Source organism: Solanum tuberosum, unplaced genomic scaffold, assembly GCF_000226075.1.
Source record: "Solanum tuberosum cultivar DM 1-3 516 R44 unplaced genomic scaffold, SolTub_3.0 scf00141, whole genome shotgun sequence".
Classification (NCBI taxonomy): Eukaryota; Viridiplantae; Streptophyta; class Magnoliopsida; order Solanales; family Solanaceae; genus Solanum; species Solanum tuberosum.
The window spans coordinates 592,855-605,633 of record NW_006239075.1 but is presented as its reverse complement, the minus strand read 5'-3'; the positions used below and the strand labels follow the sequence as shown (position 1 = coordinate 605,633).

The following is a 12,779-nucleotide window of genomic DNA, read 5'->3' as shown; positions in this document are numbered from 1 at the left end:
TTTTTTCATGTACATTAGTTTTTGATGATCTGCGGGTATATATATCGATGATTAATTTAATTTTATTTTGAATGATTTCTATTGAGTAGGTAGAATAGGCTCGATAATTAGGATTTTGCTTTGGAAAATGATCGAACGAAGATCGACTAATCTACATGAAAATAACGAGGTTTCATTAAAACTTAAAAAGAGAAAATTCAATTTATAATAGGTCTAAAATGGGAGAATGGTCAAAATTGTTATTAATGTATGACTTTGGTCTTTTTTCTTCTTTTTTTCCCAGTAAAGAGAGTTTGCAGTTGCTATTTGAAGCACCATAATAGAGAGCAAACAATTAAAAACGAATTTAAGCCAAAAACGTTATTTCCTCCGTTTCATATTAGATGAATATTTTTTTTTATACATAGTGATTAAGAAATCATTAATAGATTGAATAATTTTACTATTTTGTCTCTTGATCATATTAATTGGCCTTTGAAAAAAAGAAATTTGGATCTTCAAAATTTATTTAAACATCCATAGGTCATATTAATTGTAGGGGTAAAATGGGAAAATATTCATTAATTTTTAGCCTAATTTAGTAAGTGATCATATTAATTGGACTTTGAAAAAAAGAATTTTTGGATCTTCAAAATTTGTTTAAACATCCAAAGGTCATATTAATTGTAGGGGTAAAATGGGAAAACATTAATTAATTTTTAGCCTAATTTAGTAAGTGATCAAGTAATATGACAAAAATAATTTTAGTAAGATGTCAATCTAATATGGAACGGAGGGAGTAATAAATATCTTTATTTGATTCAACAATTTTATAATTAAATAGGATTACTGACAATAGAAATTAGTAAGATGTCCTTTTTAAATTGGGCTCTCTTTCTGGATGATGGTTTGTTTCTCTAGTGTGCGTGTATTTGTTTGTTCAATGATAATATTCACAATTAATTAAAAAAATAAAAGAAGAAAAAGGACCAAAGCCCACACATTAATGACAATTTTGACTATTCTCTTTTTAGCCCAATAAATTGAATTATCTCTTTTAAATTTTAACAATATCCTCGTCATTTTTCATTACAACCTGAAAATTTTGGCTTATCGTAAAAAAATTTGACTTCAATTCGACATGGCTGATGTCTTTAGCAGCGGCCGCCACACTACCGACTACAACCTCCATTACTATGGAGCTACGGAGGTTGTAGCCAGTAGTACGATGACAGTTGCTGAAGGCATCAATCATGTCAAAGTAGAGTTAAAAAAATAGATTTTATGATATTAAAATTTTTCAGGTTGTAATGAAAACGACGAGGGGTTCCGTCGTTTTCAATGAAAGGCACTTGAAGCAAGTTAAGAAAGAATTTACAATTGCAATTTGGAGTACCATGATATATACACACATAGAGCAAACAACTGAAAATAATTTCAAGCAAAAAATGTAGACAAGAAAGATGCAAGTATACAAATACAAAAGGAGATTAAAGAAAGGATTGAACATATGAAGAACTCAAAAAAACTAATAAATATTTTTATTTGATTCAACAATTTTATAATTAAATAGGATTACTGTAGAAAGTTGTAATAAATTCTTTTTTCTTTTTTGGAGGTCTTTGGGATTGGGTTTCCTTTCTGGAAAGTAGTATCTGACTACGTGTATTTGTGTGTTTAATGATAATATTCTTAATTTATTATTAAAAAAAATGTTCAAAGCTCATATATTAATAATTATTTTGACTATTAGCTCTTTTAAATCATATAAATTAAATCTCCTCTATTCTGTTTTAACGAAACCCTCGCCCTTTTTTTATTACAACATGGAAAATTTGCCTTATCATAAAATTCTTTTTCATTTTACTTCACTTCGACATGATCGACGCCATCTACTGTCGCAACACCACTGGCTACATCCCCACAACTCTACCATCAACCAATGCAGATGACAGTGGTGTGATGATAATTGCAGATGACATTGCGGAATATAATGAAATTCCACCTGTGTGTATGTAAGACAACCAACATTCTCTATGTTCAATTGGGCAAGCCATGTCGAAGTGAAGTGAAAAAGGGTTTTATAATAAGTCAAAATTTTTAGGTTATAATAAAAATAACGAAGTTTCGTTAAAACTTAAGAGAAAGAAAATTCAATTTATTGGTCTAAAAAGAGAGAATGGTCAAGATTGTTATTAATGTATGGCTTTGGCCTTTTTTCTTCTCTTTTGTCCCAGTAAATTGTAAATATTGTCATTTTTTTCAGTAAAAGTCTGATGAGTCGGCCCAATTACTAAGAGAGACTAAGAAAGGATTGAACATATGAAGACTTGAAAAATGCTACTCCCTCTGTCTCATATTAGATGAACATTTTTTTTACATGATAATTAAGAAATCATTAATAGATTAATTAATTTTACTATTTTGTCCCTTGTTCTTATTGATTAGCCTTTGAAAAAAAAAAATTAGATTTTCAAAATTTGTTTAAACATCCAAGGTCATATTAATTATAGGGGTAAAATGGGAAAATATTAATTAATTTTATTCTAATTTAGTAAGTGATCAAATAATATGTGACAATTTTAGTAAGATGATCATCTAATATGGAACGACGGAAGTAATAAATATTTTTATTTGATTCAACAATTTTATAATTAAATATGATTACTGGCAATAGAAAGTTGTAATAAGTTATTTCTAATTTGGAGGCCTTTTTGGATTGGGAGATGGTCTGTTTCTCTAATTTGCGTGTATTTGTTTGTTCAATGATAATATTCACAATTAATTAAAAAAAATAAAAGAAGAAAAAGGACCAAATCCCATCCATTAATGACTATTCTCTTTTTAGCTGAATCATAAATTTAATCTTCTCTCTTAAATTTTAATAATATCCTCATCGATCATTTTTCATTACAAGCTGAAAAAATTGGCTTATCATAAAAAAAATTCACTCACTTTGACATGATCGGTGTCTCTGGCAACAGCCGCCACACCACCGACTGCAACATCCACAACTATGAAGCTACGGTGATGATCGCAGATGGCATCGGTCATGTTGAAGTAGAGTTAAAGAAAGGATTATATGAGAGTAAAAAATTTCAGGTTATAACAAAAACGACGAGGGGTTTCGTTAAAACTTAAAGAAAGAAGTCAATTTATATAACTCAAAAAAGAGAAAAGTCAAGATGTTATTAATGGACGGACTTCGACATTTTTTTCTTTCCAATAAATTGTAAATATTAGTATTATTTTTTCAACAAAATTGTAGTCCATTCTATTCCCAAGCCGAATAAATAATCATAATTATTCGGAGATCACGTCATTTTGCTTATATGCTATTATTTATAAAACATGTTCATATTTGTTTGATAGTTATATTAAATGATAAATGAAGATTCGAGTAAAAAATAACGTTAAATCTAGACATATATTTGTTCATCTTTTTTTTTAAAGGTCATTACTCATTAGTATAAGCATAAATGAGTTAATATTCTTTTTGTCTTTAGAATAACTTTCCAATTTTTTAATCACTATTCTAGGTGCGTCTTAGTTAACGTTTACCTATAAATTTTCAAACATTTTTGGGAAGAAATTTTGGGTGAAATTTCACCCTGTGTTTGGTTATAATTTTTGGGAAGAATATTTGACTGTTTAAAAATATATGTGATTTATACACATAAGTTCTAAAAAGTATTAAAAATATTCATAAGTTTGTGTTATTACTTTGTAATAAACATGTTTTGTGAAAAATCATGACAGTTGTAGGAAATAAACCAAGATTGGGATTCCTAGTAATTTAGAATTCCTTACTAGTTTAGGATTTACTCCCTCCGATCCCATTTTATATGTCACCTTTTTACTTAGCACTTGCATTAAGAAATGATGTAACTTTACCCTTTTACCTTTATTTAATGTTTTTTTAAATCAACTTTATTAATAAATGACAAGATTAATTAACTATTCTATCAAGGATATAATAGGCAAAATATGGTAATTTATGCATAAATTTTATAAAATGACAAATATTGTGGTCCAACTATTTATAGAAAGGGCTAACATATAAAATGAGACGGAGTGAGTATTATTTATTGTATTTCCTTATTTATGTTTAATTAAGATTTGTTAGTTCTAGTCCCAATTTACTTTGGTTGTTAGTATTATAAATAGGGATGTCTTATTACATATTTTACATGTAGCGAGAGATACATTCAAGTGTAGAGAGACATCAACAACGTATCTTCTTCTTTCTCAAACATGTTTTTCCAGATAGTATTGGAGAGAAATATGCAGCTTCATCCTCGTCACTTTGGTGAAAAACTTGTTTCAAAACTAATGAAAGATGTAGAAGGAACTTGCAGTGGTCGATCGACATGGTTTTATAGTGGCGATTACTGGGATTGAAAGTGTTGGAAAAGGATTAATTCGTGATGGAACCGCGGCGGGATTTGTTACTTTCCCAGTGAAGTATCAATGTGTTGTATTTCGACAGGTGAAATTTTGGAAGCTGTTAAAATTCAGAAGGAAAGTGAAGTTAGGTTGAAGATTATTGGAACACGTTTTGATGCCACAGAAATTTTCTGTATTGGTACCATAAAGGATGATTTCCTGGGTGTGATCAGTGATCCAGGCACAAATGCTTGATGATGTACCTTATGTTTTCATGGTTAAACTACTGTGTAAAAGCTTCATCTTCTGAAATGAATTCTTCACTGGCTACTCATTAATAAGTTTCTTCTATATAACCTCCTTTATTGGGTCTTTCGCTTGTGCATATATTATTACCTTGGATAAAGTATTATTTCCTTCAACAGTGAACACAACTAATATGAAAATCCACAAAAAACACAAAAATTATCATCTCAAACTGAGGAGGGGGCACAAGGTTTAAATTAGCACACCAAATTAGTTTTAGTGCTTTTATAATGTCTAATGAAATATATCTTAGATCTCGAACTATATATACACATATATACATAAAAAAAATTCGATGTTAATGGGCACGTGCACCATCACTTGTATGATGAATTTGTGTTAAATTCACTAACCTTTTACTTTTGCATAAACTTGCATTTATGACTGGTTGAACTGAAATTAAAGTAGTTTTTGCAATGACATTTATGATTTATTTTGTCTGATCAACAATAATAAGATGCCAGCTATTATAATGAAAGTTGTGAAGTCATATATTTTGTTACTAACAACAAAGAGGAGGAATACTTTGTTCATTTGTGAAAAAGTTGTTTGGATCAATTTGATGTTTTGCTTTTGCCAATCTTTGAAAGTTACCTTTAAAATACTTGGTACCCCAAGTCATGATAGCTTGTCGATAACTTGAGTAATTACCTTGTTGATTGATTCCCAAATCAAGATCTCTATAGCTGATATAAGCCGCTCTTGGTGAATTCGACACATATGGCTCCATGTACTTGTAAAGATTTTGGATCCAATACAAATGTTCATTGGATCCCTCATTTGAATCCCATTTCACTATGTATTGTATGTTGTAAATGTTCCCTTTTCTATGAGGAAACGGTATTTCATATTCGTCAATTTCATCCATTTTACCTCCTAATGGATCCATTATCATGAAAACTAGTTTTTGGTGCAAAAACCTCTCTGAAATCCCCTGGAAAACACTTTCAGGCATTGGCTCAACGACGAAATCTGATTTTGCCTTGAAGTTGCTTTTATATTGTGTTTTTCTATCCAACAGGACTTCTAGTGGTTCGCCTTTTTGGTAACCGGTTAAGTAGAGGACGGATTTAATCCAGCTCATCTCCGTACAATCTTCTGTCTTCAAGGCTAATTCAGGGAAATTCGTGTTCATAACAGAAATCAGGTCAGTTTTAAGTCCTAAGAAGAGTGAATTGAACAAGACTTCAGCTTGGTTCACATTCCCCTGGCTATCAACTCCATCGATTTGTTGAATGAGTACTCGAATGAAGAGACCCTTGGGTAGTTTACTAGCTATGTATTGCCAATTATGTACAAGCTTGACACCTTCTTGATCTAACCTCTTGTGAATTGTGAAAACTGTGACAAGAGATGGAACGCGAACTAGTTTCACTTTCCAGGCTGATATTACTCCAAAACTAGCTCCTCCACCTCCTCTAATTGCCCAAAATACATCTTCTCCCATTGTTTTTCTGTTTAGAATTCTACCATTTGCATCAACAAAACTAGCATCAATGATATTATCAGAAGCCAGGCCATATTTTCTCATCATGGTGCCAATGCCACCTCCACTAAAGTGTCCACCAACACCAACACTTGGACATAAGCCAGCTGGAAATCCAAGAATGTTACTTTTCTTGGCTATGTTATAGTAAACTTCACCAATAGTTGCACCACTTTGAATCCAAGCAGTTTCATTTTCTATGTCAATGTTAATCGATCGATAATCGACTAAATCAAGGATAATGAAAGGGTTTTTGCAAAGAAAAGATAGTCCTTCATAATCATGACCTCCACTCATCACTCTAACTTGTAAACCATGTTTCTTGGCACAAAGAATTACCCCTTGGATCTCATTTTGTGTCTTTGGTGTCACTATGAATGATGGCTTAAGTAGTGATGTTGAATTTAACCATCTTGGATTTTGTTGAGATTCTTGTAGAAGATATGTATATGAAGATGATTGTTGGGAATGAACAACACTTGAAGAGGTTGAAGTAGTGTGAAAAGACATGCATGTAGCAAAATCTTGAAGATTTTCATAGCTAATTGGGGTAATTGTAAGAAGAAAGAAAACTGGTAGTACTATAGAATAAACCATGTTTTGATATCATCAAAGAATTGAAAGAGCAATTTAGGTATATAATGGACTTTTTTTGGTACTCTAAATTGGAATAATTCAAACATCTAACATATATGAACAAGCAATTTTGTTGGAAGAGTGTAATATTTTGAGGGCTACAATAACATACCTAGTGTAGTCCCATACAGTCAGGTCTGAGGAGGAGGGTAGAGTGTATGCTAATGCTTATAATTTTGAATTTCTTTACGTTTTAAGTGTATAGTACAAGTTAAATCATTTAACAATACTCAGTTAATTTTCAATGCAGGACACATCGTTAAGAACAATGAGAAGTTATCTAGAAGTAGTTGAGGACTTGTAGTTTGTCTTCTTGTAATTCAATCGGTTTTAATTTTAATTTTTTATGAACTTCAACTGATTTGGAAATTTCTAGGTGGAGAATGCAACATTGGGCATGTGCTACAATACTTTAAAAAAAAATATCACTTTGCCGAATGCTGATTGTCACTTAGCTTGTAGTTGAAAAAATCTTAGAATATATATTAACAACATAAAAAATTGCTCACACTATCCGTATATAGTTTAATGTGTAATCACTTACAAGTTATTATCTTTATGAATCTATTTTCTAGATTACACATAGGATCTATTACCATAATATATAAATGTGTCCTTCAATTTGACCTCAACTGATATCTGTTTCATCGTAAAGTTCATTTTTGCTTATGAAACCAATACATACGCAAATACATCTTCCATTCTTGCCCCATGCCGGTGAAACCTATATCTTGAAAGTGAATATTTTAGTTGTATACAACTTTCACCTTGCCACTAGCCATTGAAATCTATATATATTGAGTGGATATGTTAGTTGTATACATCTTCCATCTTCCACCTTGCCCCCTAGCTATTGATTTCTATCTTGAAAGTGGATAATTTTAGTTGTATACAACTTCCACCTTGCCCCGTAGCTATTGATTTCTATCTTGGAATGGGAATATGCAATTCACTTGTTAAATAACTTGAATAATATTGGCAAAGGCATATCTAGAATTTAAACTCGAGCACTTTGACTTTAAGCTAAAGTTCTTAATATCAAATTTACTTTAAAATTATAAGTTCATATATATTATTTATTGAAATTCTAACTATATGTTGTGCGTTGAAAATACTTGGAGGTGCTGCATCCGTTACTAAGCACCAACAATATACAACTTTTGACACGTACACCAATTTGCGTCGACAGGTTCTGCACAAAGTTAGGTAGATATTGGCTCTTAGGCACATGGGATAAGAATTTGCAAGTCAATTACAAAATTCTTTGTACAAGAGACATTTGTGCATGTTTAATTGACTTAATATGAATTTTAGGTACATTGGTCATCAAAAGTCAATCAAAAACTGCCACTTACTATTTAGTCAAGGCCCATTGTTCTAAATCCTCTTACATTAATTGTGATTATGATTCACCACTTAATAACCTATACTTTATGTATAATAATAAACGATATCTAGAAGAACTTGTATGAATAATTTTCCGCTTATTTGGTACACGGACTAAATTATCTTGGGATTATATCTTGGGATAAAATAATCTCAAGTTAGATGGAATAAAGTTAGAAATCACATGATCAAGTCTGGAATATCCCACCTTATATCATGTACCAAGCAACACTATCAGAATCTGTCCTAATGACTTGAAGTTCCTATATTCATATCAAAATTGTTGCTTTGAAGTCTTAATAAGCAAATATTACACAAGTGAAATTACTTATATTATATGATCATGATTAAACCATACATTATACCACATTAAGCAGCATTTAAGTAAAAGATATTATTACTACTAGCCAAATATAAACTTAGAACATCATCATCCCTTTACTGGGATGCTTTGTTCATGTTTGAAGAAATTTTCTGGATCCACTATAGTTTTTATTTGCACCAGCCTGTTAAAATTGTTCTTGAAATACTTGTTCCCCCACACACTAGCTTGTGCAAAGCTCGAATTACGATTCACATTCTTGTTCATTCCTAAATCAAGATCTCTGTAATTCACATAGGCTTCTCTTGGGTACATAGATGCATAAGAAGTCATGTAATTATAGAGTTTCCTGATCCAATCGACGTGCTTCGTGGCTAATTCTTGATCAGGTTGATTCCAGAGAGTTAAATACTGAATCTTGAAAATAACCCCTTTTCTGTGTGGGAATGGAGTGTCTGATTCTGATATATTCGCCATCATTCCTCCGTAAGGATTCCATATCATCAATGGTGAGTCCTCTTCTAATAGCCTTTTCCATAAGCCTTCGAGTCCTGTTTCTGGTATTGGCTCTTTTATGAAGTCTGATTTGGCTTTGAAGTAATTCTTGAATAGTGATTTCCCCTGAAGGAGTACTTCTGGTGGCGTGTTGTTCGCGTACCCTGCAATGTATAAAATTGACTCTATCCAACTCATTTCTGTAACATCTTTTTGTGTCAATCCCAATTCAGGGAAAGACTCATTCATTATTCGTAAAAGTGTTTCAGCATTTCCAAGAAACAATGAGTTATAAGCTGTTTGAACAGTTCTTTCCCCTTTTACATCTTTTTTATCTACAACATTTATGACTACTCTCATGAACAGACCATCGTCGATTTTGTCAGCAACTTGTTGCCACTTGTATAAAATCTTTGTTGCTCCGTCTTCCAGTGTTTTCGGGACAGTGAAAACAGTGACAATCGATGGAACAGTGACTAATTTCATTTTCCAAGAAAGTATGATCCCAAAACTAGCTCCTCCACCTCCGCGAATAGCCCAAAATAAGTCTTCCCCCATCGATTGTCTATCGAGTATGGTTCCATTTGCATTGACTATATGAGCATCGATCACATTGTCAACTCCAAGCCCGAATTTCCTCATCATGGAACCATAAGCACCACCAGTAATATGACCACCAATTCCCAAACTAGTACAGAGTCCAGCAGGGAATCCAAGAGTTTTGCTTTTCTCTGAAATCCTATAATAAACTTCACCAACAGTAGCACCAGCTTGAGCCCAAGCTGAATTCTCCTCTATGTTCACCTCGATCCCTCGAAGCTTCAAGAGATCGACGATGACAAAAGGAGATCCCATTTCAGAAATGTACGAAATCCCCTCATAGTCATGCCCTCCACTCCTAACTCTGAGCTGAAGATTGAGTTGTTTCGCACAAATTACAGATGCTTGCACATGGGGTTCTGTCAATGGAGTGAAAATCAGCTCAGGTTTAGGCACTGATGGCATCAAACACCTGAGATTTTGAGCTGTTGAATTCAAGATTGTGTTGAAAGAAGCATCATTTGGGGTATAGAAAGCTGTGGAAAAAGAGTCAGAGAAATCAGAATTCTTGCAAATACATTGGTAGAACTTTTCAGGGATTGTATCAGAAAGAACAGAAGAAGAACTCCACAATAAGATTATGATTAATGTAACCATAATACAGTTTGAAGAAGCCATAATTGATAATCTTTTTTGATTGATGATGAAAGTGTAAGGGGTTGATGGTGTTTATATATTGATAAAGCTAAGATTTGATGCTGACTCTGTATGACATATTGCACATATCATCATTTACTCCCTCTTATTAGTGATATAATATATCTTGATTGATCTTCGATATCTTAATATCTCATTAGTGATTTAGTTTTTATTGTAATTAGGAGAAGATCATAAAACTTTAATAATGGATTCTTTCCTTATTTGTTGTTTACTCTCCTGTATAAATACACATACATATTAATACAATAAACACTTCTCTCAAGCAGTAAAGTTTATACCACCGTTCCTTGTTAGTTGTCATGTTGCATTTTTCGAGAATCAATATGTTTAACTTTTGAAGCTAGATTAGATTACATTAATTCGATTTTCTTAAAAGAAAAAAAATAGATATTCAAAAAGTATACGAAAAGTACTATAAAATTGCAACATTTTTCATATCAATTTAATAAAAAGTACATCTTAAAATATTAGTTAAAGTTCTTATCGTTTGACTTTCAAAAAGTAAATTGTGACAAGTAAAAAGGAACAGAGATTTGACTAGTGTCCAAATGTGCAATTACTACTACTACTCTCCCTGTCTACTTTTAATTGTCATATTGCATTTTTCGAAAGTCAATTTAACTAATTTTTAAAGTGAAATCAAATTACATTATTTCAACATTTTTAACAAAAAATTTAGATATACAAAAATTATACGAAAAATATTATAGATTGCAAGTTTTTGCATATTAATATGATGAAAAAGTACATCATAAACTGTTAGTTAAAGTACTTATCGTTTGACTCTAGAAAAGGAAATCATCACAATTAAAAGTGGACAGAGGTAGTATTTAGGAAAAGATAATTAAAGAATGATCCCTCAAAAGAAGTGTGGAGACACTTGGAACTCTGATCATGGACTTGTGGCAAAGTAATTGGAGCTTTAGGAGAAAAAAGGAAGGAAATTTTTTAGACTGAAAAGAAGATTTATGCTTTCTTGACTAAGAACCATCATTTTACTCTTTTTTCACCCTGAATTGAATATTTTTCCCTTGATTGTCTCCTCCAAGATTCACCTAATAGTTTGATTCTTGTGACTTTTTATTATTAACAAGAATTGAGGTTATTCTATCATCCATATCTATTATCCTACTATACGTTACATTTAAAACTACATAATTAGATATACTTCATTACCATATATAATATTATTATCTATACTTTCAAAATATTACGTATCTTATCATTAAACAAGAGCTTCCTATGTATCTTACACTTAGATACATGTATTTTTGTTACCATATACACAAAAATAGGGAGAGAGACTAGCGAGATTGGGAAAGGAGGCAAACGTGATTCGTATGTATCCCCGGTACATGAAAATCACACTAGATACATGTATATGTATGTATCTGGAGTAATTTGCATGTAATATTACAAACTAAATATATCTAAGTTATTAGTCCTAAACTAGTAGATTAATTATGTAAGTTCCCCATAAAGTAATAGGGTATTAATCTATTTAACTTTTGAAATGAATTTATTAGCATTGAACAAATATGGTATGAGTAAGACTGAATACAATGCATAATTTTTTTGAATATCTAAAAATTTATAATACTAAAGAATTTCACAAGTTTTGAAAATAAAATTCAGTCCAATACTTAAATCTAAAAATCCAAAAAGTTTGTATATCTGTTTAGAACTTTAGATTTTGTGTTGGCTCACACCTGCCCACCCCAACATAAATTTGTATGGAGAGATAACTTACTCTCAATTTATGTGATATAAATAAAATTTTGATATTTTAAATTTCTAAACTTTGATCGTGAATTCGAATCCAAAAGCTTTAAATATTTTGAAATAAAATTTGTATTATCAAAAACACAACGCAAAAATTATTATAAATAATCACAAAAAATTAATAGGATAAATATTTTGAAAAAAAAAATATAGCAAAGTATTAAATTTCTTTCGAGTTTGACTAGTGTTCTAATACAAAGTAATGACTGATGACTTTGGTGTAATGCTATTTAGTGACAATGATGTGACTTAAGCAATAATGGTGAAAGAAAGCATTTAATTACACATTGCAATAAAATGCTTTTTAAGTGCTTAATCTGATAGAGCCAACATGCAACTTTGTAATAATTTGTAAAAAAAAAAAAATCATAAAAAAATATCTTTTAAAAAATAAGTAGGTCTCTTAGGGGTCGTTTGGTAGAGTGTATTAGGAAAAATAACGCATGCATTAGCATTGTGTATTACTAATACCTTGTTTGGTACACTTTTCCAACCTATGTATAACTAATGCTTGCATTAGTTATACACTCTATTGTGTATTAAGGTGTGTATTGCTAATACCATGGATTTCTAGGTATTAGCAATGCAATGGTTTTAATGCATGCATTAGATTAACTAATGACAAAACTACCCTCTAAGCCTAATAATAATAATAATAATAATAATAATAATATTTATTATTATTATTATTATAATAATAATTATAATAATTATTATTATTATAATTATTATTATAATTAT

General features: G+C 31.0%; 2 protein-coding genes across 2 annotated transcripts; both read right to left on the bottom strand.

Annotated features, from left to right (window-relative positions):
* Positions 1-5,173: 5,173 nt before the first annotated feature.
* Positions 5,174-6,754, bottom strand: LOC102596575 (cannabidiolic acid synthase-like 2). The gene has a single exon (XM_006353020.1). It carries the CDS (start codon positions 6,752-6,754, stop codon positions 5,174-5,176), a length of 1,581 nt encoding a protein of 526 aa, XP_006353082.1.
* A 1,772-nt stretch (positions 6,755-8,526) lies between these two features.
* On the bottom strand, positions 8,527-10,261 carry LOC102594905 (tetrahydrocannabinolic acid synthase-like). Its single transcript, XM_006352937.2, has one exon. It carries the CDS (start codon positions 10,212-10,214, stop codon positions 8,610-8,612), a length of 1,605 nt encoding a protein of 534 aa, XP_006352999.1. The 5' UTR covers positions 10,215-10,261; the 3' UTR covers positions 8,527-8,609.
* Between the last annotated feature and the right edge of the window lie 2,518 nt (positions 10,262-12,779).